The 26,170-nt window shown below is 42.0% G+C and overlaps 1 protein-coding gene across 7 annotated transcripts in view; it reads left to right on the top strand.

The window, feature by feature from the left end:
• The window catches only part of HECA (hdc homolog, cell cycle regulator), a 44,175-nt gene extending 18,485 nt beyond the window's left edge, over nt 1-25,690 (top strand). For 2 of the 7 annotated variants that reach the window (XM_036871048.1, XM_036871049.1), the window contains exons 2-5: nt 10,845-11,885; nt 12,030-12,101; nt 19,156-19,310; nt 22,100-25,690. In XM_036871048.1, coding sequence (XP_036726943.1) covers nt 10,958-11,885; nt 12,030-12,101; nt 19,156-19,310; nt 22,100-22,264 — 1,320 coding nt within the window. In that variant the 5' untranslated portion in view covers nt 10,845-10,957 and the 3' untranslated portion in view covers nt 22,265-25,690. Of the gene's footprint in view, nt 1-10,425; nt 10,584-10,844; nt 11,886-12,029; nt 12,102-19,155; nt 19,311-22,099 lie in introns of those variants that run through there. The other 5 variants (XR_005022132.1, XR_005022131.1, XM_036871047.1 and 2 more) reach the window with 5 other exon arrangements.
• Nucleotides 25,691-26,170: the final 480 nt, after the last annotated feature.

Genomic DNA, 26,170 nt, shown 5'->3' with positions numbered 1-26,170 from the left:
TTATATGTATATTTGAAGTATAGTTGATTTACAATGTTGTTTTAGTTTCAGGTATACAGCAGAGTGATACCTGAATCACTCTGCTGTGTATATGTGTGTGTGTTTGTGTCTGTGTGTGTGTATATATATATACACACACACACGTATGTATGTGTATATATGTATATACTTTTCAGATTCTTTTCCATTATAGGTTGTTACAAGATAGTGAATATAGTTCCCTGTGCTATTCAGTAGGACCTTGTTGTTTATTTTTTATATAGTAGTATGCGTGGTAGCTTTTTTTTTTTTTAAATATCTTTATTGGAGTATAATTGCTTTACAATGGTGTGTTAGTTTCTGCTTTACAACAAAGTGAATCAGTTATACATATACATATGTTCCCATATCTCTTCCCTCTTGCATCTCCCTCCCTCCCACCCTCCCCATCCCACCCCTCTAGGTGGTCACAAAGCACCGAGCTGATCTCCCTGTGCTATGCGGCTGCTTCCCACTAGCTATCTATTTTACATTTGGTAGTGTATATATGTCCATGACACTCTCTCACCCTGTCAATCTCACCCCACCCCCTCCCCATATCCTGAAGTCCATTCTCTAGTAGGTCTGTGTCTTTATTCCCGTCTTGCCACTAGGTTCTTCATGACCTTTTTTTTTTTTCCTTAGATTCCATATATATGTGTTAGCATACTGTATTTGTTTTTCTCTTTCTGACTTACTTCACTCTGTATGACAGACTCTAACTCCATCCACCTCACTACAAATACCTCCATTTCATTTCTTTTTATGGCTGAGTAATATTCCATTGTATATATGTGCCACATCTTCTTTATCCATTCATCCGATGATGGACACTTAGGTTGCTTCCATGTCCTGGCTATTGTAAACAGAGCTGCAATGAACATTTTGGTACATGACTCTTTTTGAATTATGGTTTTCTCAGGGTATATGCCCAGTAGTGGGATTGCTGGGTCATATGGTAGTTCTATTTTTAGTTTTTTAAGGAACCTCCATATTGTTCTCCACAGTGGCTGTATCAATTTACATTCCCACCAACGTGGTAGCTTTAAAACAAGCAACCTCGTAGTCACTAGAGGGGGAAGAACAGGTTTGGAGCTTCCCCAAAAGCCCTAGCCCCAGGGAACTCTCACCATTTGACCTGTCTGGAAGGTCCCTGGTAAAGCCTCATTCACAGGGCTGGTCTTTATTTGACCTGGCTCAGAGGTCACCCAGTGTTCGAAGCTCTCTTAGGATGTCTGCTGAAAACACTCAGCAGCAATTCTTTATCATTGCAACTGCCTGCAGCAGTGATACCAGTTGGAGCAAACAAGAAATGGGTCAAAAAACTTAAAGAGAATGTCTTGGAAGTAGGAGGTCCATAAGGGGCTTTGAGAAGCTCTGATGTATTCCTGGTGCTCTAGAAGACTGTGCACATGGCAGCGCTCTGAGCATGTCCAGGAAAGACCTGAGGAGGCCCTCATTCTCACCTCTGGCTGACCTTGAGGCTCTGAGTAAGCAGAGAGTAAAGGCTAAGTAAGGTTGTAAACTGTTGAAGCATTGAAGGCTTGCCCAACACACACACACAGCCCTCTGGCGAAGGATGGGACACTTATTGGTTTAGGGCATTTAAGGAAGTCTCTGTCCAGTTTATTAGCTAGACCACTAAGCTAACTGAGCAGAAACTTCAGTGGCTACACGTGACGAAAAAATAGAGACTTTACAGAATTAAACATCACTAAACAAACAGCAGTAACAACAACAGAAGCGTATCCTGCAAGTAGAGAGAATCTGATTTTGAGTGCCACTTTATGTTATTTAAAGTGTCCAGTTTTCAACAAAAAAGTATAAGATACTCAAAGACATAGGAAAGTATGGCTTACAAATTTATTCAACACTTGCAGCCCCTATGTTAAGCTCTGAACTGGGCACATAACAGGTGTTCAAAAACGTTATTTGAATTGACTTGTAATTAGCTGATTTTCAGAGACCCCATGTATTTTCTTTCTTCTGTAGTAAGTGTTTAACCCTAAGACAAACCCTGGTGTTTTTATTACGTCTTCTAAAACAGGGTCTTTATTAAACGATAGCTATTAAAAGAAGCCATACATTTGCCCAAATGAGTGTTTATTAGTATCCTGGAAAATTTGAAGGCTCTTTCTTTAGGTAATTATGTATAATAAACCTGCTAAGAAAACTGATTTATTCAGAGACCAGATCACTTAGAAATATTTCCTATATGAAGTTTATCTGTATAGTTTGAGTTTTTACAGCATTTTGAGAATATAACTATTGTACTGTTTTGCAGATGTCCAGATCTCTAGAGACCTGTAGTCAAGTACTCATATTATCCTGTATTTGACTTCTTTATAGTAAAGATTCAGAAGATTTTAGTGTGTCAGACCTGGTAAACTGGTGTTAAGTCTACTTATCAGGATATGCTGATTAAAAAAATCTGGCCTCAAATCCATAATATTTGCAGATGATAAACCTTTACCATTTTCATGATCAATTGCGATGATGGAAGAAATTCAGGGTTGTCATGCGCTGTATTGATGTTCCCTGATTCATTCCAGGAGCAGGAGGAAAGCGGAAATGCTGATGGCATCACATCTGTGCACAGAGTGGAACAATATATTCCTGGTTCCAAATACTCATTTGTGTATATTTTTCTATATTTTTCATCATTCTTTTTTATGCCAGTGTCTGTAAAAAAGATGAAGCAAACCTGCTGGACCCACAAGCTTCAAAACCCCGTGTCACTGGAAGGAGAAGATGCTCACTGAATTTGCTTTGATGCCAAGCAGCGGGCAAGGGATGATTAATATCTTAGAGAATGTGGTCAGAATTCCAAAAGGTGATGACAGATTCCTGCCGTGGCTAATGCCAAGCTGGCCAGTATTCAAAGAGTGACATGAGAAAGGGCAACCCATAAAGCAAACAGTTGTTTACTGGCAATTGTAATTGCCAAAAGGATGGGTTTACAGTGGATCTCAAGGTTCAAATTTAACTGTTAAAGAACTTGGTTAGCAAAAGCAAGGGTCTTTTGTTGTTGTTCACTGTGGAAATAATATTGCATCTAGAGTAGACGTGTGTGTGTGTACACGTGCATGTGTATGAAATTACATTGATAAGGTGATATCTAGTTATTCATAGATACACTCATGTACACATATATATGATCGCATGTGCCTTATTTCACTTGGCACCTGTTATAAACTTATTTTTTCTTATATTCTTATATATGAGTACATGTATCTATGATTAGTTTACCAATGAATATGACTTTTATTATTAAATCAAGTTGTCATTATAATTGCTAATGCCATTAATAAAAGCGAGATGACTACAGTAATCTGCTATTCTTGCTATTAAGTTTTTACATTGGTGTTTTTTCAGTAGCCATCCTAGGAAGATGGAGTTGGTTGGATTCTTGTAGTTGTCAGTGGTGATGTGACCCTGCAGCAGGTTCAGATTGTGTGGCCACATCTGTAATACTTGCAACTTCTCAGTTCATTGCTCTTTTTTCTGCCTCTCCCCTTAGAGCTAGTCTCTGCAGTGAACATGGGATTCTCCTTTTCATATTTTCCAGAAATGAATTCCTGGGTTTGCTAGGTGAGGGGGGAGAAGGGGAGGAGGGGAGGTAAAGAGGCTGCTGTTGGGAAGAGCTAAGTGGAGACAAAACTGGGCCCACATGAGGATGACAATGCCCGCAAGAGTCTAGGCTTTGTGGGTTAGAGCCCAGGAGCGAGACCCCCCCCCCCACTCCACACACCCCCAGAAGAAGACAAGGCGGGGTGGAGTTGGGAGGAGTCTGAGCCCACTTCACCATGTCTAATTTCATCAGTGAGGCTGGGAGCAGGTGATGGGGGAGGCACCTGCACGGTCCAGGTGGGGCAAGGAGGCCAGAGGGGCCAGGTTGGCTGGCAGAGCCGAGCAGCAGGAGCCAGCTGGGCTGGGAGAAGTAGGAGAGTAGGTGCGCTGGGAACAGTAGAGGCCTGGGTATGAATAGCAGAGTGGGAAGCTGGGCCCAGGGGAAGTGGGTGAGAGGCGTGGGCTGTGGGATGGGGGAGAGGCACGGAGCGGGTGAGCAGAGCGGCTCCAGGACCCACCGCTTGTGCCGCAGGCAAGGCAGAAGGGGGCAGCCTTTCCTGACGGCGCTGTGTCTGTGGGGCTCCCGGGGTCGTGGGTCAGCACCGGCCTCCCCTCTCACCTGGCACCCTGCTCTGGCCGACTTTGGAAAGTGAGAAGGGAGGGGAGCACCTGGGCCCCCGTCAAGTCCAAATTTTGATACGTATTAGGCAAAGCTGATTTGAAAGTTACGAGGAGAGGTGGGGAATGGATTTCTGTTTTGATCATTTATAGCCTCCTTCTTCTAAAAATAAAGTGGCTTTCAAAAATACATGTAATACTATAAGAAATAATAAATAAGTGAGAATATTAGTAATAGAGGTGATACTGTTGGGAAAAATAATGGACGTCTTGAGGCGTTACAAGAGGTAGGTCACAAACGTGGCTTTCGGATTTCCAGCACACAGAGGAAAGAGGCAGACAGAAGAGGTGGCCTGCGCTACAGTGTCCATCAGGTTAGCAAATGAAGCAAAACAAAACCAGCGACTTATGAGATGTTATAAAATACTGAGCAATGTCCATGACAATGTCCTTTCATAAATAAAACAAATTTATTAGGCCTGCTCACGTCATTCAAAACAGCCTGTCCAGGGAATAAAACAATGTGGTCCAAGTAACCAACTCTGGGACACCTGGCTTAACTAAGGGATAGCTTTTATCTAGCACAGGACTCACACACCCAAATGCATCCAGGGTCCTGGCATATGAGTAAGTATATGAATGGGGCTGGAGTGGAGGCCTGGATGACCCAGAGAGGGCATGATACATCTAAAAGGCATTTACACTTCATAACAAAAAACGCTGTACTGGTTTAATAAGACACTGCAGGCCAGACCACCCCACTGGAACTCTGATCTAGAGGAATGTGTGGACATCATCTCTGGACTCTTTCTTAAAAATTGTTTCTCTCAGTTGAGCTTTTGGCAGATATTGAACAGCAGTGAGTTAATGGATCGTATTCTTTGACAGGTACCTGGTCTGCAGGTAACCCATGTTGCCAGTTAATCATGCGGCCATATGTTTTACCCGTTGGACAGACTGGGGGGAGGTGAAGCCATTTGTCTTTTAAGCTGATGGCTTTGGGAATCCAGAGGCAAGGGGAGCGGCCAACTCCACCGTGGCCTTTGGTCTCCAGGCACCATTCTGGGGGCACCAAGGGAGAAGTAGGTCAACGTTTTGGGCACACTGTGCTTATAACTTAGGTGGTAAAATGGGAATTACATATGAAAAATATGATTTAGGAGTTTTGATTATGGCCATATTGTGAATATTTGTGCAGGTAAAGGGGAGGCCATTGACAAGGATAATCAAAATCAGGTTCTAGAGTGTTTCAGAGAAGCAAGGAAAATGCTTTAAATTTGGATTATAGTACTCGAGGATGACGTGAGGTCTTTTCTGGAGTCTTTAACAGTGGGATAGTTCAACAACTGGGCAGTCTCTTTGCAGTTATATATATGCACACATACAGGCACACGTGCATACACTAGTGCACGTACACATATACTTAATCTGGAGTTCTGTTCCCATCCTATGGTATTGTGGTTTGGTTCCGAGAGCTCTTGGACCGACCTCTCCTTCAGGGTGAGTGCATGCAGTACATGAAATGCTAGGGTGCTGTGTAGTTCTCCGCGCCCTCAAGATCTAAATCTCCAAGCAGGAGAAAAGGCAGCCTGCTAATTTATTTCCTAGTACAGTGTGATCCCATTATATGCGAATTGAATTATGCAAATTTCAACTAATGACACATAAATAATAATAAAAGCTTCACATTATATGGAAAATTTCAACAGACACATTCCCCCAAGTTATGCATCAAGCCATCTCATATTTTCAAAGCCAGCAGGTCAACTGAATTATAAAAATGCTTTGTTACCCAATGTCATTACCTTTTCTTTTAAAGAGAAATACCTACTAACCCTTGGCAATATTATGTGAACTCTTGTTGTTTATAGAACTTTTTCATGGATTTTGGTGACATTTGTGTTATTATTTTAAAATTAACTTTATAATTTAAACCTTTATTATAGCTTTCAAAATACCCCAGTATGCTAATACTGGTACTGAAAAACATCCTGAAAATCTGTAACTTTGGAACAGAAATGTGATAAAACACTATGATATGCCATGCTGTCAATTTATGAGGTACAACTGAGAAATATTAGAGATAATGCTGATATTAAAAAGCACCAGTAAAGCAAAAATACAGCACAACGGCTGCAGATTTATGCATTCTGAGGATGCATTTCCCCATACTCTACCCCCAGACTAGGGGATAATCAGTCTTGAGTTATGTAAGTTCTTTAGGAACACATCTCATGAATCAAACACAGCCATGCCTTTTATGAATCCCTGTTATCCAGGCTTGGAAAAGATTGTTTAGGTCGAAAAACACACATAGCAAGATACTTATTTGTCTGACACTGAGGAGAACATCTTTAAGGGGTTAGAAGAAGTAAATTTTCCTTCTTCTTTAAAACTTGTCCGTAGATATTTAGTGAATTATTTTACGCACACCACCCTGCTTTGTTTGTTGTAGGGAAGCAGAACATTGCTTGCACTTCTTTACAGATGGAGAAAGGAGGACGGTCACTTGCTGGTTGTAGCTTTGCTCTAAACACATTCAGAGTCCTTTGGTTTTGACATCAGGTAATATAAAGTGATAAAGCTTTTAATAATAATTGCTTATGTTTAAGTGGTGCTCATTATGTGCTGGACACTGTTCAGACTGCCTTCACAACTCCTTTGGTTTTCACGGCAACCCTTTCAGGTAGGTGCTCACTCTCATTTCTGCCATTTTAACAGGTGAGAAGATAGAAGCGCAGGGAGGTTAAGTGACTAGTCCAGGGTCTTAAAACTAATAAGTTTAGAGCTGAGAGTCAATGCAGGCTGGCTGGCTCCAGAATCCGTATCCTCAGTCACCATGCTCTGGCCTCTCAGGAAGCTCAGCGATGAGGATCCTCTGGTCAGAACCGTCATACCCCGAGGGGAACTTGCTCTGCAAACAAGGGGATGTGTTCCCATGTAAGAAGAATTACTGTACGGAACAGATCCCTGTCGTAAAATAGTTGTTCAGAAACCCTAAAGTTTGCCCTTGGTACCTGGATGCTGAAGGAGGGTAGAATAGATCATGGTAAGTCTGAGGAAGTGAGGGTGAGGGCCAGGCTCTGCCCCAGAGAGAATTCTGTGCTGAGTCTAGAAGGCCTGCTGCGACTCAGGGGCGGAGCAGTGGGCTGTGCTCCCCAGTGGCCACCTTCCTCCCCTCTCCCTCCTCCAGCACCCAGTCACTGCAGAGTCCTAAATCCGACCGGGCCGTACTTGCCTTCAAAGAGACGTTTGTTAGGCACGATACGATCTTCACGGTGGTGGGTTTACAATGATGAAAATGACCGAGTCCCTACCTTAGGCTTTGTCTAGAAAGCCTCATGTGACTTCAGAAGCCCCTCCTCGCCCCTCCACCCCGCCGAACTCCCCATCTTCTTGTGATGCCTGAAACTATTTTAAGAGTGGTGAAAACAGTAAATTTCACAATTAAGAAGCTGAAAATGGCAGTGTCTGGTTTGGGGGGTTCCTGTTAGCATGAATGAGTTTGTCAAGAGCTTTGGGTTTGTTGGGCAGCCAGTGTAAATGACTACAGTCAGGTCCTTCCCTTTTACTAGGTGGGGGAGGACCGAGGCCTGAGTGGGGAGGAAGGATACAGGATGAGAAAGAGAGTGACAGACTTTGCCCAAGTGACGTCAGCCTCATTATCTTACTGTCCAGAGTTGAAACTACTTGAGATTTTTGCCTAGAATGAGGTGAGCCGTGATTATTTTCACTTGGGCAGGGAGAAATAGAAGCTGATTACGGAATATTTGACGGTGAAGCCGTAGAAACAGGTACTGGAGTGTTCCTATACATTTTTTAAAACCATGCTGACTTTGTATAAAGGAACCTTTTCTCATTTTGCTTGTTGGTCAAGCTGTCACAGCTCAGACTAATGTCCCAGGGGAGGTGTGTAACACAGGCCCTCACTGAATGTGGGATTCCCTTCTTTCCACTTCCCCCTTAAAGGTTTGGTTGTATCAGGTGTTTGTATTCCATTTATACCTTTGTGGGACTGCTATTCTTAAGAGCTAGGGATTTTGTAAATTTAGAAACAGCTTTCAGGAAACAATCAAATACATTTCTATAATATGGCTAATTTGTTATAGGTGTGGTTTTTGAATGCCACCAGTCCTGTTTTTTACAGTTAAAAAAATGTTTCCTATATGTTTCAGTAAATTGTAAGACTTAGGAATTTGAAAAAGAGGCATGACATTATTCATTTACTTACTTTCTAAACACCTAGTGTGTGAAATGTGAAAATACTTTTAAAAGAAATATCAAGTCCGTCTCAGCATTTAAAATTTAAAATTTGGGTATCGTGAATGCAAGGGTACTGCTAGGTCATTCTTTAAATTTGATTTCCTTAGTCCTGGGTTAATATCACTTTGGTGATTGCCATTACATTACAGAGTCACTGCCTTTGAGGCTGTTCCTCTGAAGGATTAAAGATAAAAGCAACTGAACTTTGTTTAATTGACTGATTAACATTTTAAGATACTAAAGGTGTCTACATTTCAGGTGACTACAGTTAATTTACCCAGTATACATACCACTCTTCTACTTCTTTGCAGTGTGCTTCCCTACACTAGTCTTTCTGCCTAGGGTTACAGCCCTCTCTCTCCCTTCTGCTCTGCTTGTCATGTGTGGGTTTCATGTACCAGTGTCTTTCCAATGCACCTTTATTCAGCACTGGATGTGTGCAAGGCATGAGCCCAGTGGTGCCAGGAGCACAAAGCTGAGTAATAGGCATCCTTTCCTGAGTCATCACCCAGTGGGGACCAACCACAGTGGGGACTCAAGTAAGGTTCAGTCCAGAACCTTCCTGGGGGTGGGGAGATCAGGATGCAAGGGAAGAGGGGAGTCCTGGCATCTAGAGATGGGCCTTGAAGAATGGGAGGAAGGGGAAGAGGTTTATTACGTGCCAGTCCCTGCTCTCAGCACCACCTGTGTATCAGTATATTTCATCCTTTTTTTTTTTTTTTTTAAATTTTTTTATAGCTACTTTTTTTTTTTTTAATTTTTATTTATTTATTTATTTTTGGCTATGCTGGGTCTTCGGTTCGTGCGAGGGCTTTCTCTAGTTGCGGCAAGTGGGGGCCACTCTTCATCGCGGTGCGGGGACCGCTCTTCATCGCGGTGCGCGGGCCTTTCACTATCGTGGCCCCTCCCGTTGCGGGGCACAGGCTCCAGACGCGCAGCCTCAGTAGTTGTGGCTCACGGGCCCAGCTGCTCCGCGGCATGTGGGATCTTCCCAGACCAGGGCTCGAACCCGTGTCCCCTGCATTAGCAGGCAGATTCTCAACCACTGTGCCACCAGGGAAGCCCTATTTCATCCTTTTAAGAGCCATATAAGGTACATTCAGTTGTTATCTGCATTTTATACAGAGGAAGCTGACACACAGAGAAGTAAAGTAACTTGTTCACGAGCACACAGCTCATCAGTGGTACTGCTGGGGTTCTAAGCGAGGTAGTCTGGTTGCAGAGTCCATGCTGTGAATTGCTACACTGGACGGTTGGGGTTTGGAGAAGTGAAGATTAAGCATTGTGACACCCGGGAGGTAGATGGGGAAGCCACGGTGATCATGGGGGTAGACAGTTCGGTTTGGGCCATTTTGCTAAGTTCCTGGAATCCGACACTGAAGGGGATGATTGTAACATAGCCATAGGCTTTGTGGGTCCTATCATCTCTGCCGCTTCGTTTGGTGGCACGTTGTATTATATTAGGCAAGTCTGTCTTCTTTTCTCTGTGATATTCAGGATAACCTAAATCCCGTGATAGTGTTTCAAGGGCCCTTTTGGAGCTACCATCTGAACTTGTTGGTTCAGAGCTCCGTCATATTTCCTAGTTCACTGGAGTGATTCATTTTTTTTGTTTGTTTTTATAAAGTGAATGGTGTGGGTTTTTAAAAAAATTTCATTTTATTTTATTTTTGGCTGCACTGGGTCTTTGTTGCTGTGCACGGGCTTTTCTCTAATTATGGCGAGCGGGGGCTACTCTTCGTTGCGGTGCTCGGGCTTCTCATTGCGGTGGCTTCTCTTGTTGCGGAGAGCGGGCTCTAGGCGCACGGGCTCAGTAGTTGGCGGCTCGCGGGCTCTAGGGCGCAGGCTCAGTAGTTGTGGCACACGGGCTTAGTTGCTCCGCAGCATGTGGGATCTTCCCGGACCTGGGCTCGAACCTATGTTCCCTGCATTGGCAGGCGGAATCTTAACCGCTGCGCCAGCGGGGAAGCCCCAGGAGTGATTCATTTTTAAAAGAACCCTGAAACTGCCTTTCATTACACCCACGTCTCAGGAAGACCTCATACTACACTGTTACAAGTACTGACATACGGCTAATTGCACTGTGAAGGATTTGGACTTTTTGAAGCTTACTGGTATGTTTTTCAGCAGATAACGGATAATCAGAAAATAAATTCCCTTGGTACAACATCACACCAGAAGAAAATGGTGCATGTTTTCGAACCCTGTCTGGTGTTATTCCAGTAGTAGAAATCTCCACACCAGAAACACCGTACCTTTGGCGTGAATGGGCTAAGGTGGGATGGTAGCTTTGATCTCACACTTGGCCGTGGGTTGGAATCCCACAGCCCGCTAGCTGACTTTCTCTCTCTCCCTCTCTCTGTGTTTCTCCCCAGAAGCCCCTTGTGCCACGCCGCTGATCTGCAGCTTCGGGAGGCCGGTCGACCTGGAGAAGGACGACTACCAGAAGGTGGTGTGCAACAACGAGCACTGCCCTCACAGCACCTGGATGCACCTGCAGTGCTTCTACGCGTGGGAGAGCAGCATCCTGGTGCAGTTCAACTGCATCGGCCGGGCCCGCAGCTGGAACGAGAAGCAGTGCCGCCAGAACATGTGGACCAAGAAGGGCTACGACCTGGCCTTCCGCTTCTGCTCCTGCCGCTGCGGCCAGGGCCACTTGAAGAAGGACACGGACTGGTACCAGGTGAAGCGGATGCAGGATGAGAAAAAGAAGAAGTCGGGGTCGGAGAGGAACACCGGGAGGCCCCCCGGTGAGGCGGTGGAGGAGGCCAAGAAGTGCCGGCCGCCCACCAAGCCCCAGAAAGGCCTGAGCCACGACCTGCCCCGCCGGCACTCCATGGACCGGCAGAACTCCCAGGAGAAGGGCGGGGGCGCCGCAGCCTACGGGGCGCGCTCCCCCTGCGGCTCCCCGGGCCAGTCCCCGCCCACCGGCTACTCCATCCTCTCCCCCGCCCACTTCAGCGGCCCCCGCTCCTCCAGGTACCTCGGGGAGTTCCTGAAGAACGCCATCCACCTGGAACCTCACAAAAAGGCCCTGGCGGGGGGCCACGTGTTCCGAAACGCCCACTTTGACTACAGTCCGGCCGGGTTGTCAGTTCACAGGGGGGGCCACTTCGACGCGCCCGTGCAGTTCCTGCGGCGCCTGGACCTGTCCGAGCTCCTCACGCACATCCCCCGGCACAAGCTGAACACTTTCCACGTGCGGGTGGAGGACGACGCCCAGATGGGCCAGGGCGAGGATCTGCGGAAGTTCATCCTCGCGGCCCTCAGCGCCAGCCACAGGAACGTGGTGAACTGCGCCCTGTGCCACCGGGCGCTCCCGGTGTTCGAGCAGTTCCCGCTGGTGGACGGAACTCTGTTCTTAAGCCCCTCGAGGCACGATGAGATCGAATACGATGTTCCCTGTCACCTTCAAGGTACAGGTGTTCACTCACCTTGCCTGTTTTCTGTTTGTGAGAAGTGAAAAGCCAACAAGAAGGGATGGCTCTGTTCGGGCTTAATTTTAACCGATGATGTGTTTTTGTTCTAGTCAGGAGCTAGCTAACTTTTGAATATTTCAGCCCTGCCCAGTGAGGTGGTGGAGGTGGTGTCCTTTCCTCTGATGTCACACTATACCGAGTACAGTGGTCCTGGTGGGTAATTTTATGTTTCTGTCTTGCTGTAATTTGAAGAGAGGATTCAGGTGTATAGTTTTTCGTAATTGGGAGGAACTTTAGAGAAGGAATTGCATAAAAATGTTTGACTTGCTATAAAATAGTTGCCTTTGAAACCTATGTTAATGTGCCCAGCAAGCTGTGTATTCTCTTTGATCCTTGTAAACATAACACAGTGAGGGAAGGGTCAATGTGTTTTTAGATTAGTTGAATTAATCTTGAAATGTATGAAAGGTGAGACTTTCTTGATAGCAGCAAAAGGAAAATGAAAGCTCAGATATTACCCTGGTGGTGAGGCGTGGGGAGCTTCTTATTATTAGTGCTGTGGATGACATACAAAGACTGGGACATTTCAGCCAGCAAATGAATAACAGGGGGTGGGTCAGTTGACAAAGAAATCTGTCAATTCATGTAAAACTACTGAATTTATATAAATATGGGATCCGTGACATATAACCCGTTTATAACTTTAAAAGTGTGCTTTAAAAAGCCTATAGTAAAAATGATATATCCCCACCTATCTTCTTCCCACCCACCCCTGCTGTCTCACTTCTCAGAGTGAGACACTTTCAAATCTTAACTGATTCTTCAGGTTTTTACCATCATAATTTTAAAACTGCTATCTTCATTCTCCGATTTTAGATATTACCTCTAGATTTACTTTTAAGGTGGATGATGGTTCATGCTTTCTTGCATCTTCCCCTTTCTCTCAGGATAATCCATCACAATTCTTAGTTAAATCCTTAATGATTTTGTTATTATGAGTATATAAATATTTAGTGCTGAGCCAAGAAGTATAGATGTATTTCCTATTTAGAGAACTGTATGTTCTGGGACTCCTTTTGTTTTTATCAAAGTTAATAATTGCTTCACATTTTCATTTGCTTAGCCTTTTTTTTGAAGCTTTGGCTGGTGGTTCTAACTCTCCAGCAGCTCTACAAACCACCCTTCAAAAACATGTCCACATACCTGTCAAACATTTTTTTTTTTTAAACATCTTTATTGGAGTATAACTGCTTTACAATGGTGTGTTAGTTTCTGCTTTATAACAAAGTGAATCAGTTATACATATACGTATGTTCCCATATCTCTTCCCTCTTGCGTCTCCCTCCCTCCCACCCTCCCTATCCCACCCCTCTAGGTGGTCACAAAGCACCAAGCTGATCTCCCTGTGCTATGCAGCTGCTTCCCACTAGCTATCTATTTTACATTTGGTAGTGTATATATGTCCATGCCACTCTCTCACCCTGTCACATCTTACCCCTCCCCCTCCCCATATCCTCAAGTCCATTCTCTAGTAGGTCTGTGTCTTTATTCCCGTCTTGCCACTACGTTCTTCATGACCTTTTTTTTTTTTTCCCTTAGATTCCATATATATGTGTCAGCATACTGTATTTGTTTTTCTCTTTCTGACTTCACTCTGTATGACAGACTGTAACTCCATCCACCTCACTACAAATACCTCCATTTCATTTCTTTTTATGGCTGAGTAATATTCCATTGTGTATATGTGCCACATCTTCTTTATCCATTCATCCGATGATGGACACTTAGGTTGCTTCCATGTCCTGGCTATTGTAAATAGAGCTGCAATAAATGTCAAACAATTTTATGAATTTTTTTCTAGAAATTTCCTTCATGGAGCCTTTCATCTTCCTACTCCTGTCTGTCCTGCTGCACTTAATGCCTGCTGTACTACATAGCTGTCCTTCTAGGAATTCTTTCATCTCTTTCCTATTTTTTATCTTCTGTTTCTTAGATCCCATACTTTGTTTTTTCTTGGTAAATTTCCTCAGTTTGTTAAGAAGCATCCCCTAGGAGCTTTCTGAGAAAGGAAGCATGGGAATAGATGTTTTGAGATTTTGAAAGTCTAGTAGTATCTTGATTCTATCTTCACACTTCCAAGTTATAATTATTTTCCCTTTGGAATAGTTTTCCCTTTGGAATATTTTCCCATAGTCTTCCAAGTTATAATTATTTTCCCTTTAGAATTTTGAAGGGATTACTTCACTGTCTCCTGTCTTCCAATGTTGCTACTGAGAAATCTAATATTATTCTTATTCCTGGCCCTTTATTTCCCCTTCCCATCCTCCAAAGGTTTTTAGATTTTTCTCTAGTATTCTGAAGTTTCACCATGATGTCTTTTTTTCCATTTGTTGGGCAGGATGCTTTCTTGGCTTTTTGATTTTGTAAACTTATAGTCTTCAATTTGGGGAAATTTTCTTTTGATTTATTTCTTTGATGATTTCCTCCCATTTTCATTTTCTTTCTTTCTTTCTTTCTTCCTTCCTTCCTTCCTTCCTTCCTTCCCTCCCTCCCTCCCTCCTTTCTTTCTTTCTTTCTTTCTTTCGTTCTTTCCTTCTTTCTTTCTTTCTTTCTTTCTTTCTTTCTTTCTTCTCTGTAGAACAGTTAATCAGATGTTGGACCTCTTAGATTGATCCTTTTTTTTTTTTTGAGGAGGGGGGAGATCCTTTATTATGTATATTTTTGGCCCTGTTCATCTCTTTATCTTTATACTGCTTTCTGGAAGATTTCTCTGATTTTATATTCCAGTATTTTTACTGAGTTTAAGATTTTCTGTTGTCTATTATATTTGTAATTTCCAAAAGTTCTTTTTAATAGCATCCTGTTCTTGTTTCATGCATGCTATTTCTGTTTCATCTTTCTCAGCAGGGAAAGGGAGCTGAATTTGCGAGGAGTGTTCTCATTCATTTTCTAGAGTTTTGCCTACCGTCCTGTGTCTTTTAGCCTTTGTTATAGGGCAAGCCACTCTAAAACTTAGTGGTGTAAAACAGTGATGGTTTATAATTTCTCGCAATTCTATGAGTTGGTTGGTTAGGATGGCCCCTCACACATGTCTAGCAGTTGGCAGTCTGGTTGGCCTTGGGAACCTCAGCTAGAATGGCTTATCCCTGTTTATATATCCTTTCATCTGCCGGTAGACTAGCCTGGACTTTTTCACATGGTGTTCTCAGGATAGCATTAAAGATGGTGAGAATGGAGCTGCATGGCCTCTCTCTCTTGAGGCTTAAGCTTGGGACCGAGTAACATCACTTCCATCACATTCTATTCCTCAAAAAAATAAGTTGTAAGGCTATCCCAGATTCAGGGGATGATTCAACAGACTCTGCTTCTTGATGAAAAAAGTTGTATAGTTGTATAGTTCTAATGTGTGGTTATTTAGTAATTTGTTATACCCCGCTCTTTCCCTTTCAGCACCTCATCTCAACCTCCCCTGTGCTTCTTGTCCAGTTTCAGAGCTAAACCATTTATTATTTCTCCATCTAATTTCCGATCTCATATTCAGGGTTGCAAGCACCTCACAGTTTCATGGAAGATAGAATTTGTATTTTGTTCCTTGTACTTTATACTGTGTGAGGATAATTTTAGGGGGAAGTAGATGGAAAAATCTTCACTTCACCATTTTATGACTGGAAATAATTCTTTATGAAGATGAATGAGGGTACAGGGGTGCAGGGTACATGAGAGGAGAGTTGTCCTTTTTCTATTCATGATGGACAAATCCTTTTCATTTAATCTGTTCACCAACCAATCAAACTTATGAATTGCATACTTGTCCTGGGTACTATCAGTCCTTGCCACTCATCAGTCTATAATCTTAGGATATAAGATGCATTTACAAAAGTGTAACTAACTTTACCAGGCCTAAGGCACTAGTACCACCTTTGGAACTGGTATCACCTGGATATTATGTACGTGAAGCCACCTATCATTTCCAAAGAGGAAGGGGACACTTTGGCCTGGGTAGTCAAAGGAGGTAATGTGAAGGCAGATGTCAAGAGGGGCATTGGACTTTGATAAGTACACGGTCTAACTACACTGGGGGTTTGTTGATAAGGAGTAATGTAAGCAAAGGAATAGCTGTTCATAAAAAGGTCAGGAGACAGTGAGAGAACCGAAGAGCACCATCTGGTTGGAGCAGAGGTTCTAGAGTAGGAAATGAGTAAGGTAGGTGGAGAACAGATTGTGGGTGTCCTTTCAAGCCATAACAGAGAGCTTTGCCATATTGATGAATTGAAGGGTCTAACAATTTTTTTTTTTTAAAGCCAACGGTTGCTTGGGGGAAAAGTTGTTTGAAAGGGGTGGAAGCTATACAGTTGAAACTTAAATCTGTATTCTAGATGCAAGGAGAAGAGAGACAGCTGGGTGGTGATGGTGGGGATTGAAAGGTGGGAACAGCTGTAAGAGATTATATTAAAGGAAAGATCACAGCTTTGGAGACAGCTTTACTGTACGGGATAAAGATGTGTCCTTGTTGGCTCACTTTGGCTCTAGACCAGGTAAATGGTATTGTCACGAACAGGAGTAGAGAATGTTGAGGAAGGGACCTGATCTTAGAGGAAAGAAGGTGGGGTACTTGTGTGTATTGGGTTTGAAGAGATGTTGGGACTTTTGTGTGGAGGTGTCTTTCACAGGCGCTATTAGAAATAAACATTTAGGATGAACACTGAAGCTTATTTTATAAAATTAGTGGCTAAAAGAGTGGAAGAGGCCTTGAATGGGGAGAAAAGAGAAAGAAGAGGAGTATATGACAGAGCCCAGGACCAGATCTTAAGGGTACCCATCAGAGTGGATGGAGAAAGGTAAAAATTAGACAGGCCTAAGAATTCTGTGTATGTGTGTGTGTGTGTACACACCTAAGTACATACACACATTATCCAAATAGATAATGGATGCGTTAGGTGTGCACTACAGAAGTCTTGAGAAGTTTAACTGTTGATGATAAAGTCTGAGAATCTGGTTGTTGTATCAGCACCAGACAAGTCAATGCCATAAGTGGGGCCTTGTCGTATGTCCATGTTTTTATTGCCACATCTCGAAGTCCATGCCATCTTTTTTTATAACAAGCCAGTGCCAATAATTTCTTCCATCACAGAGTTCCAACCATGTATTCCTTAAAGCATTTTCAGTTCCAGTAGGAAGGCACGTTCCAGGCCACAGGATTCCAGGCTGCAGTTGATTATACGCTGCTGAAATAATGTGTAATTTCCAGTGGTGGACCGTGTGGATTGTCATTCCCTTGCCCTGGGCCCTTTCCCCCTCAGTGCCCTCCCCAGCCTCCAGCTCCAGCCTCTCCTCCCTGATTTTTCCAGAAGAAGATGTTTTTGTTTGGTTTTAATAATCTATTAAGGTTGATTGAGTTAGGAATTTCTTCTGGTACAATAGTTCTTTACCACTTAGAACCATTGGTAATTATTCTCTCAGAAATCTGCTTTTTGTTTGAACTCACAACCCTAGAATTTAGAAATTTTAAATTCTTAGTATTTAGGACAATATATAATAGTAACTGAAACAAATTCCCAGCCAGGAATTCCCGTGATGTAGCCTGGAGATTAAGAGTCAGACAAGTCTGGACTTTGCTCTTTATTATCTTTTTGAACTCGGGCAAGCTATTCCAGCTCTCTAAGCTTCAGTTCCTCCTATCTGAAGTGGGAATAACAGTAACGCCTACTTTAGAGGGTCGTTGTGAGGGTTAAATGAAATGATTCACGTAGCCTCCTAGCACAGTGTCAGATCCTTGGTAAGCACTCAGTGAAAGTTCCCTGTCAACTTCATCATCATGGTCATTGCTACCAGCATGTGACTTCTCCGTCTGTCCCTGTCCCCACCCTTCCTAGCAGCCACCTTGATGTCTTTGAATGTTTGAGATCTGCAGTGTTTGAGAACTCCGTCTAGGACGGAGATTGGAAATGAAGCCTTTTCCAGTGGCTGCTAGATATTGAACTGACATCCTGAAATGCCCCAGGCCACTCTGAGTGTGAGATTGTTTTATTTTCAGTGCCCTACAGCAGAGGTGGGCAGTATTGCAGGAAGCTCTTTTCACCCTTCCCATTTTTTGGCATAGAGGCCTCCAAGGTTATAACGTCTTCGGCTGTTAATATATCCCATCCATTCATGTAACATACAATTATGGAGTGCTTTCTGCGTTCCAGATATTGTGCAAGACACTGAGCCTTCAAGGAGGGCATAGTTCCTGCCCTCAAGGAGGGGGAGAGAGAGTCTTGTAAGTGAATGAAATGAAAGGTTTCCCTATAAGTACTGTATACCCCTTTCTAATGGGTAAGGAGCAGGCTGGTCCTTAACCACTGAAAATACGAAGAGCATGGTCTGGCTGATGGCAACCAGCAGCACATTCTGAATAAGAAGTCACTCAGGAGTATGTGTTCTGCTGCTGGTAGTTTTTTAGCACAGTGGAACCCCCGATCCCCACATAGAGAGCAGAGTTATTGTTGTTACACATTGCCCAGACAGATGCTGGACATTCCCGCTCTTCCCCGATTTGAGCCTGAACCCTTCCATATCAACTAGGGTGACATCTTTCCTTTACAAGCATTAGATATTGATAAATAGTGGAGGAATGGGCTTATGACTTTCAAGAGCCCAGTAAATAACAAGACATTGAACTCCTTTGAAAAAAAAAAAAAAACACACAACTAAGATATAATTCTGGTTCCTAAATTGGATGTGGTGATGGATGAGCAATTTTGGAGACAAGAACAGTTAACATAGTAATTTTGACTATGGTATAATTCTGGGCTACCAATACCAAGACAGACTTTGGACTTTTTCATGATGGGACTTGTTGATGGATGAGAGCCCATGAACACAGACCAACATTGCTGGTTCAGCCTCCATAATCCACAGTAGATCTCTGAGCAGGAAGTCCTGCATGATCACAGGCTGCTTTTGAGCATCTGTGGCTTGGTCATTTTGAGTTTGGATGTCTATATTATAAACCTGGCAGCACTTTTCGGAAAAATGAATTGAAGCCGGTATTTAATAAGATTGAACTTAAAGTATGTGTCCCATTGACAATAGTTAGTAATCCATCATTATTGTAAAAGGACAACTTGGGGATATATGATAAATATCATCTATTTCGCTTTTTATATTTATTCAAATGATAAAGTTTTGCTTATAACTGATAGATGAGCCATTGTTTTAATCCCCTTTGGTGACAAAAGGTGATTTCTTGGCCAGCCACTCTCAGCATCGTGTCTTCTGTGTACAGGGAGGCTCATGCATCTGTACGCAGTGTGCGTGGACTGCCTGGAAGGGGTTCACAAGATCATCTGCATCAAGTGTAAGTCGCGGTGGGATGGCAGCTGGCACCAGCTGGGCACCATGTACACCTATGACATCCTGGCCGCCTCTCCATGTTGTCAGGTTGGTATTTACCCCACAGAGCGAGTAGTGGGTGCTATCAGGCTTCTGTCCCCAAGTGAATGCAGAGGAGTTAGAGGCAGCTCTGCGGTTACGTTGGAGGAGGTGGGAGGGTGTGGAGAACGTGCTTCAGGCGTGAGCAGCCATGGGGCTCCCCGAAGTCCAGCAGTGATGGTTGATTTACTGCAGCGTGGTGCTGCTGTTACTGGAATACTAGGCAGTCATTAAAAGGGACCTTGTAATTATGTGGGAAATATTTTCAGTATTTTAAGTCAAAAAAGCCGCCTTTAAATGGCAGAATAATATGCTTCCATTTGTAAAAAGTGAACATGGAAAGGAACCTGCTAGCCTATTACCAGAGGTTGTCTCTGGGCGGTGGGATGCTGAGTGGTTCCTTTAGTTTTCTTTTTGCTTACTTATATTTTTTAATGTTTTATATGATTAATGTAGTTTCTAGTAAGAAAAAGTTGTCATTTAAAAGGAAAGAAGAAAGTTTCACTTTCTTTAATAGACAGGATTTTCTTTTTGTTTCGTTTCTGTGCGACAGTGCAATTATCCAGGAACTGCCTGCCCTGTCAGGTGTTTGAGGTTGACTTGAAAGATTTGTAGTCCTTAAAGCTCTGCTAAGGAGGGGCATATTCTGATGCTAAGAAAGCATCTGAACTTTAGCTGTCATGAGGAAAAGAGGGAAGTATTAACATTGGAAAATGCCTTACATAAGTCCATAGAAACACAGGAGACAAAACAAAATCCTTGGAAGTATCTTGATTTATTTCCAAGTGCTTTGGAAAAGAAAACACTTGCTGTATAATTCTTTGATATTCATGGATTGGAGAGATATTTTCCTTCCCTCTTAAGTGGCTAAGTCTTTAATATAAATAACTGATAAACATTTCATTAGTTTTATTACACAGTTTTATATCTTTAGCATTATGGTTTGACTTTTATAAAGAGAATATCCTTACCATTAGCAGTTTATTCAGAAGATAAGCTGCGTTGGTTGAATTAAAAGGTTGGCACAGTTGGTGTTTCAGCTGTGCCGTGTCTGTACTAGTGATCTTAGAAGAGAAATATGGTCGTGAGAGACCTGAATGGCCATCTGTAGCCTGTCGTTTGATTCCAGATAGGGTTGACTCCTTTTACGCTATTCTCATACATGGACCACATTTCCATTTAAAACTTAGCCTTGGAAGTGAGATATCATTGTCTTTTAGTTATTCACTGTAGCATTTTATAATACCCACTGTTCCTTGATGCCAGCTCTTGAAATGAGGGGAACAAAAGGAAGGGACTCCTCTCTCCCACACACACCAGACAGGGTTATCTTTTAAAGAAATAAGGAAGTGAAAGAATGTGTGGGCCTCTAACTCATAGAGTGTTAGCACTGGAAAAGACTCTTATTTTCCACATACAGTGGAGGCCTAAACAATTAGAATGTTTCTCCCAGGTCTACCCGCACGTGTCCCAGCCATGGCCACAACCTCTGTCACTCCCAGTCTGGTGCTCTTTCTACTCCACCACTGAAAGGCACTGGGGTTATTTCCTCATCTTCAGGGAGAAAAGCAGAATGGCATCCTGCCACACCCAGCCTGCTGTTCCTCACTGTATATTTCTTCCTTAAAACAATTTAAGCCCAAACACTTCTTTTCTGGCCCCTTACTGAAATGGAAAACAGGTTTGATTACTTTTGGCTTAAAAAAAAATCAATTAACTGTATTCACTGAGAAGGTACAAGTGTTAAACACTATTAAGGCATCAAGGAGTGTCTTCCAATAAGACTTCGAGGCCAAAATAAGCAGGAATTCATTATTAGAAAGGAATAATAGGTTAAAGAGAGAGGTTTGCTTAGAATCTCACTTTTAATATTGTTCAGAGAGATTAGTCAGTTAAAAGGGAGTTTATCTCAGGTTACAGAAAGGTAGTCCATGTAATGGCTAAGAGGGTAGGCTCTGGAGTAAGCTACTGTGGTTCAGATCTCAGCCTTTCTGCTTTATCACCATGTGCCTCAGTTCCATCATCTAAAATTCATGTACTACTACCTACCTACAGGAGCATTTTGAGGACAAAATGAGATTATACTTCTCTATTACCTTTTTAGAATGAGTCTGAATTGAGAGTCTGTTATAATTTCTGGTTATTCACTGAAGTCCTTGGACCTGTTGCTGAGAGCTTGGGTCTTGTGCTGTTAGAGGGAGGCTGGGGCATGAAGAAAGGTACAGTGTGCTTGCAGGTTCCAGAAGCCTCAGGGTAAGCGTGGCCCTTATTCCTGGATCCTCAGTTTTACTGAAGTATTTCAGGGAAATTTTATTTTTACCCCAAAGAAAACAGAAATGTAGTAACGAGTAGAATGAAAACTGTCTATGGATTTTAAAAATAAACAAAAAAAGTCTTCAAAGAAATTTTATGCAGTTTGGATGAGGGAAGTTGGTTTCAGTCACTTCTTAAAATCCAGGGGGCAGAGATTTCCAATTGTTAGGGGAACTTTACCGGAGAAGTTTAGGCAGTACAAGTTGAGAATTTTCTTCCCACCAGTAGGAGTAATTACTAGCAGTGCTGCACGTTGGGAGAGAAGAGTCATTCATCTTTCAGGCTGATGGGTGAATATTTGAGTGTGTATCTCATGCTTATCTGATGCTCTGCATACCCTGTTTTGGGTAAGAAAAGGGATGCTTTACTAAACTCTTGATCAGGTTCCCAGGTAGAGCAGTCTCACGTTTTGCTTGGTCTGACGTGGGCAGCACTGTGAGGTGGAGGGGTACTGTGGCTCACGGCATCTTGTGTTCCCCCCCCAGGCCCGCCTGAACTGTAAGCATTGCGGGAAGCCAGTGATCGACGTGCGGATTGGGATGCAGTACTTCTCCGAGTACAGCAACGTCCAGCAGTGTCCACACTGTGGCAACCTGGACTACCATTTCGTGAAGCCATTTTCCTCCTTCAAAGTCCTCGAAGCTTATTGATGAAAGCTTTGCTTTAGTAATAGCTATTTTATTGACATTATTACTTTATTACATATCTTTTCTAGGGAAGCCTTCTGTGACATTCATTTCTTTTCTAATTGAAAGGAGAGTTCCTTTGTGTATGTGTGCCACTAAAAGGGGGGCTGCCCCTTGCCTTCTCTTGACTCCCAAGTGTTAGCCTGTGGTCACGACCAGAGCCCAGCCGGTACTCCTGTGAGCTTGGAGGAGCAGTTAACTATCACTAAGAGTCTCTCGGGCAGCTTTTAGGGTGGTGGGGAGGATGGGGTGAATTTAGGAAAGGGATTATGTGGTCATAAACTGAGAGCATGGTAGGAGTTGGGAAGAAACTCTTACTAAAATGTTAACTGTCTAAAGGCCCACTTTTAGATCTCCTCCGGGCCTTGGGAAAAACATGTGACAAGTGAATGTAATCTGTGCCTGGAGAGCTGCTGGTGTGTTTGTCCACCTTGGTTTGGCGTTCCGCAGTGCATGCTGGCCTGCAGTTTCCCCTCACTGACAGATCATTGGAAGGTGGACATGAGCCCTGATTCTATCCCTGTTGTAGTTTAGCAGCCAGTTTTCATACTGAAAATAATATCCAAATTATAAGGCATATGAAAGTATATATTTTTAGGTAAGCTGACCTATAACAAAGAGAATATGCTAAATGAATTTGGAAATGATGCAGACTGACTCAAGAGGGCAAAAAGGCAGAACGCTGTCATTTGAACTGTGTCTTTGAAGTTGGTCAAACAAGCTCTTAAGGAGAATCCAAGAATAACATGATTTGAGCGGTACTGATTTATATGGGTTGCACTGTCGAAGTGCCATTTGATGTCAGATCCTTCACACAGGTAAATCTCACAGCCACAGACCCTAACTGGTGAGTTTCAGAACCAATTGCCACACTTGTCTTCCCCCCAAATTGCTTATGGCTGCATTTTACCCCTTTAATGCTGCGTTTCCCAAATCAAAGATTTTGCCCTAAGAAGAAAAGGAAAAAATTATTTGTGAGCCTTTGAGGAAAAGAATAATTTTAGTATTTCTTTTTAAAGTGTTTCATTTTGGAAAATCACTGATTATAATACATAACAATATGTTTGAAAATAGATTATTCTGAAGATCTCCATGATACCTTACCATTGGTGAAGAAGATGATAATTTACAGAACTTGATTGGTCAGAGCAATGAGCGTTCCAAAATCCCAGCCTTCTGTTTATTAGAGCTTTCTGATTTAAGTAGACTGACACCCCATACCTTTAGAGAACTGGAATTGGAATATGATTTCTCAAAAATGAATTTGATAATTTCAACTATAATACACATATATGCTAAAAGAATGTTGAAAATATGATCCTTTTATGGGTAGCTAAATTTGGGGTTATGTGAACATTTTCTATTATTTAGTTTATACCGTTTTTTTTTTTCTCAGAAAAACAGTTGTTTTTCCTCTCAGAAGTGTTTAGGCATCATTGCAAGTGAGTTTCAGCTCTGCTACATGGAATATTTGATGTTTTGTTTGAAAGAACACAGCTGACTGTGAGGGATTGACTAATATTCTTTATCTTTCGGTTTGCATGATTGTAATTCGGCTGACCACATCCAGTTTGAGGTTTGATGATCTGAAGAATATCACAGTGAGGGGAAATGCTGAATGCCTGTAAGAAGCAGCAAATTGTCATTGGTCTCACAGTATTGGATGCAGGGAAAAGAGGTCTATAGGACACATCCCTTGCAAATTTGTCTTTAATACACAAAGCTGTAACTGAACTAGCTGTTTCGCTCTTGATTCTCTCATGTACCCAGTTATAAAAATTGGTGAGTTTCTCTTGTCTTCAGAGTACCATTGGATTTTATTTCTGCATTTAAAATGAATAGTAAAATATTTGTAATGCTGTTCTTTAACCCACCAAAATTTCTGAAGAGAAACCTGCTTGTATTGTTCTTCTGAAGCTTCAAGTTTACATAGAGATCACATTCAGCAAGCTCCTCAGCCTAAAACTTCTGCAAGTGTAGTGTCTGATGCATTCACTATTTTCTCCTTATATTGTTGTCTACTCCGAGAAATAAGTATGAGGAAGTTTCACTGTAAGTGAGTAAAATTTGCTTTTGGCATTTATTTTGATGATTAAGTTAGGATTCTATGGATGCTGAATTGATATAAAAGGAGAGGCATAGGTATCATATCCGAGAGTATCTTTTGCCTTTAAGGCATTGCATTCTTGTCTAAAATGGAAAATTTGGCTGATTTGAGAATAAAATGTAATTGAGTATGCAACCATGTGAAGAATAAATTTTATTTTGGAATCTGCTGACCTTAATATTTTCTCCACACTTTCTCAAAGTACTTTGCTCTGAGTACCTTGATAGGAATTGGAATGTATCAGAAAAGATGATTATTTTTGTTGTGGTTTGGATATTAAAGGATATTAGTCACCCAAGAGATCCACTTTCTGTTTTTCTGATAAATAGTGTTCAGTAACATGAACCTACTCGTAAGTGATTAATAAGTGATTTTTATCTACTTTAACTTGTTTTATTTTTAAGAGTTATACCTTGAACAAATAAAATTACCTGCTTTAGTTTAATGGGAAGACTGTTTCTGATCATCTCATCTTCTTCTCTTCAGGCCAGCTCAGTTCTTCACTCTCTTCTGGTTGCGCTTGAAGCAGTTGATATACTGGGTTTACACCTTAAAAGATAGACATCTGCTGTGAAGTTAGGAAGTGGGGTGAATTATCCCATTGTAATTAAGAAAGAGCTTTCCCCAAACAGTCTTTAATTCCCAGTTTTTGTAAAAGAAGCTCATTCATTTTCTGAGTAAAAAGTATTTTCGAATCTGTCTGGGGGGAAATTAACTCATCAGGAAAATATTATTAGGTGTTTAAATCCTAAAACTAACAGATAAACTGATACGTAACTTATTAGATCACCCGAACTAACTTGCTGAAATCTTTTGTTTTGTCCTGTAAAATCAATGCTTAACATGCAGTCTCTCCTCCCGTGCCCAGGTCAGTAACTCCAGGTTGCTCTTCTCTTTAGTCTCATGGTAGCAGCTGTTGGGTAATTTTAGTCGGAGGTTGGGGAGGAGGTGAGGAGAAAGTGCTCTTGTTCAGTGTTTTGTTTCCTATAAAAGGATGCTGCCTAACCCAGCTCATCTCTGTGTCCTGTTGACTTTATTATTATTCCAGGTAATTGCAAGAAAATATAATGAATGGGCATCATTAACACCAGCTCAAAAACATATTCTTATCAGTGAAGATTTCTTGTCAAATGTCTTGGATTGCACTTTTGTTGAGGGAAGACAGTGTAAATAGTTAAAGAATGTTGATAAAATTGAAACATTTGGTTATGGAATTGTGTGGTGTTAGAAGGTTTCTGTTTGTGAAATGTATGTATTAAAAATAATAAAATTTCAGAAACTAACATTGTATTCTCTCTTTAGTGTGTCACTTTATTTTTTGCTGGGATTCCAGGTTTTTGAACTTGGGATTGTTTGATAAGAAAAGATAGTAGAGAAGACATTCTGAGGGTTTGATCTCTATTCAGGTAGCCATTTCAAAGTCACTACTGCAGCTAATAAAAACTACGAACTTTTTATGCTGTTTGAAAGTGATGTACCACATGTAAATTCCCTTTGCAACAAAATAAGCATTCTGTATAACAAAGTTGGTTCCATGTGGATAATCCACAATTATTGTTCTGGTTATAGGGAATTCTATTGACTAAGTAGATAATCCTATTCTACAATTTGTTGTTGTTGCTTCTAGGCCTGTAACAATTTTCATAATGAAAAGACTGGATTATATCCTTCTTCATTATAAGAAAATGAGAACTGAGTTGCTGTTAAACTTCTTGCTGACTTGCACTGTGATCTAGTTAAGCTTATCTTTCAAATTTCCTCAT

Source organism: Balaenoptera musculus, chromosome 12 (genome assembly GCF_009873245.2).
Source record: "Balaenoptera musculus isolate JJ_BM4_2016_0621 chromosome 12, mBalMus1.pri.v3, whole genome shotgun sequence".
In the NCBI taxonomy this organism is placed as follows: Eukaryota; Metazoa; Chordata; class Mammalia; order Artiodactyla; family Balaenopteridae; genus Balaenoptera; species Balaenoptera musculus.
Note: the sequence above shows the minus strand (reverse complement) of the source record. Positions and strands in the feature narration are given on the sequence as shown.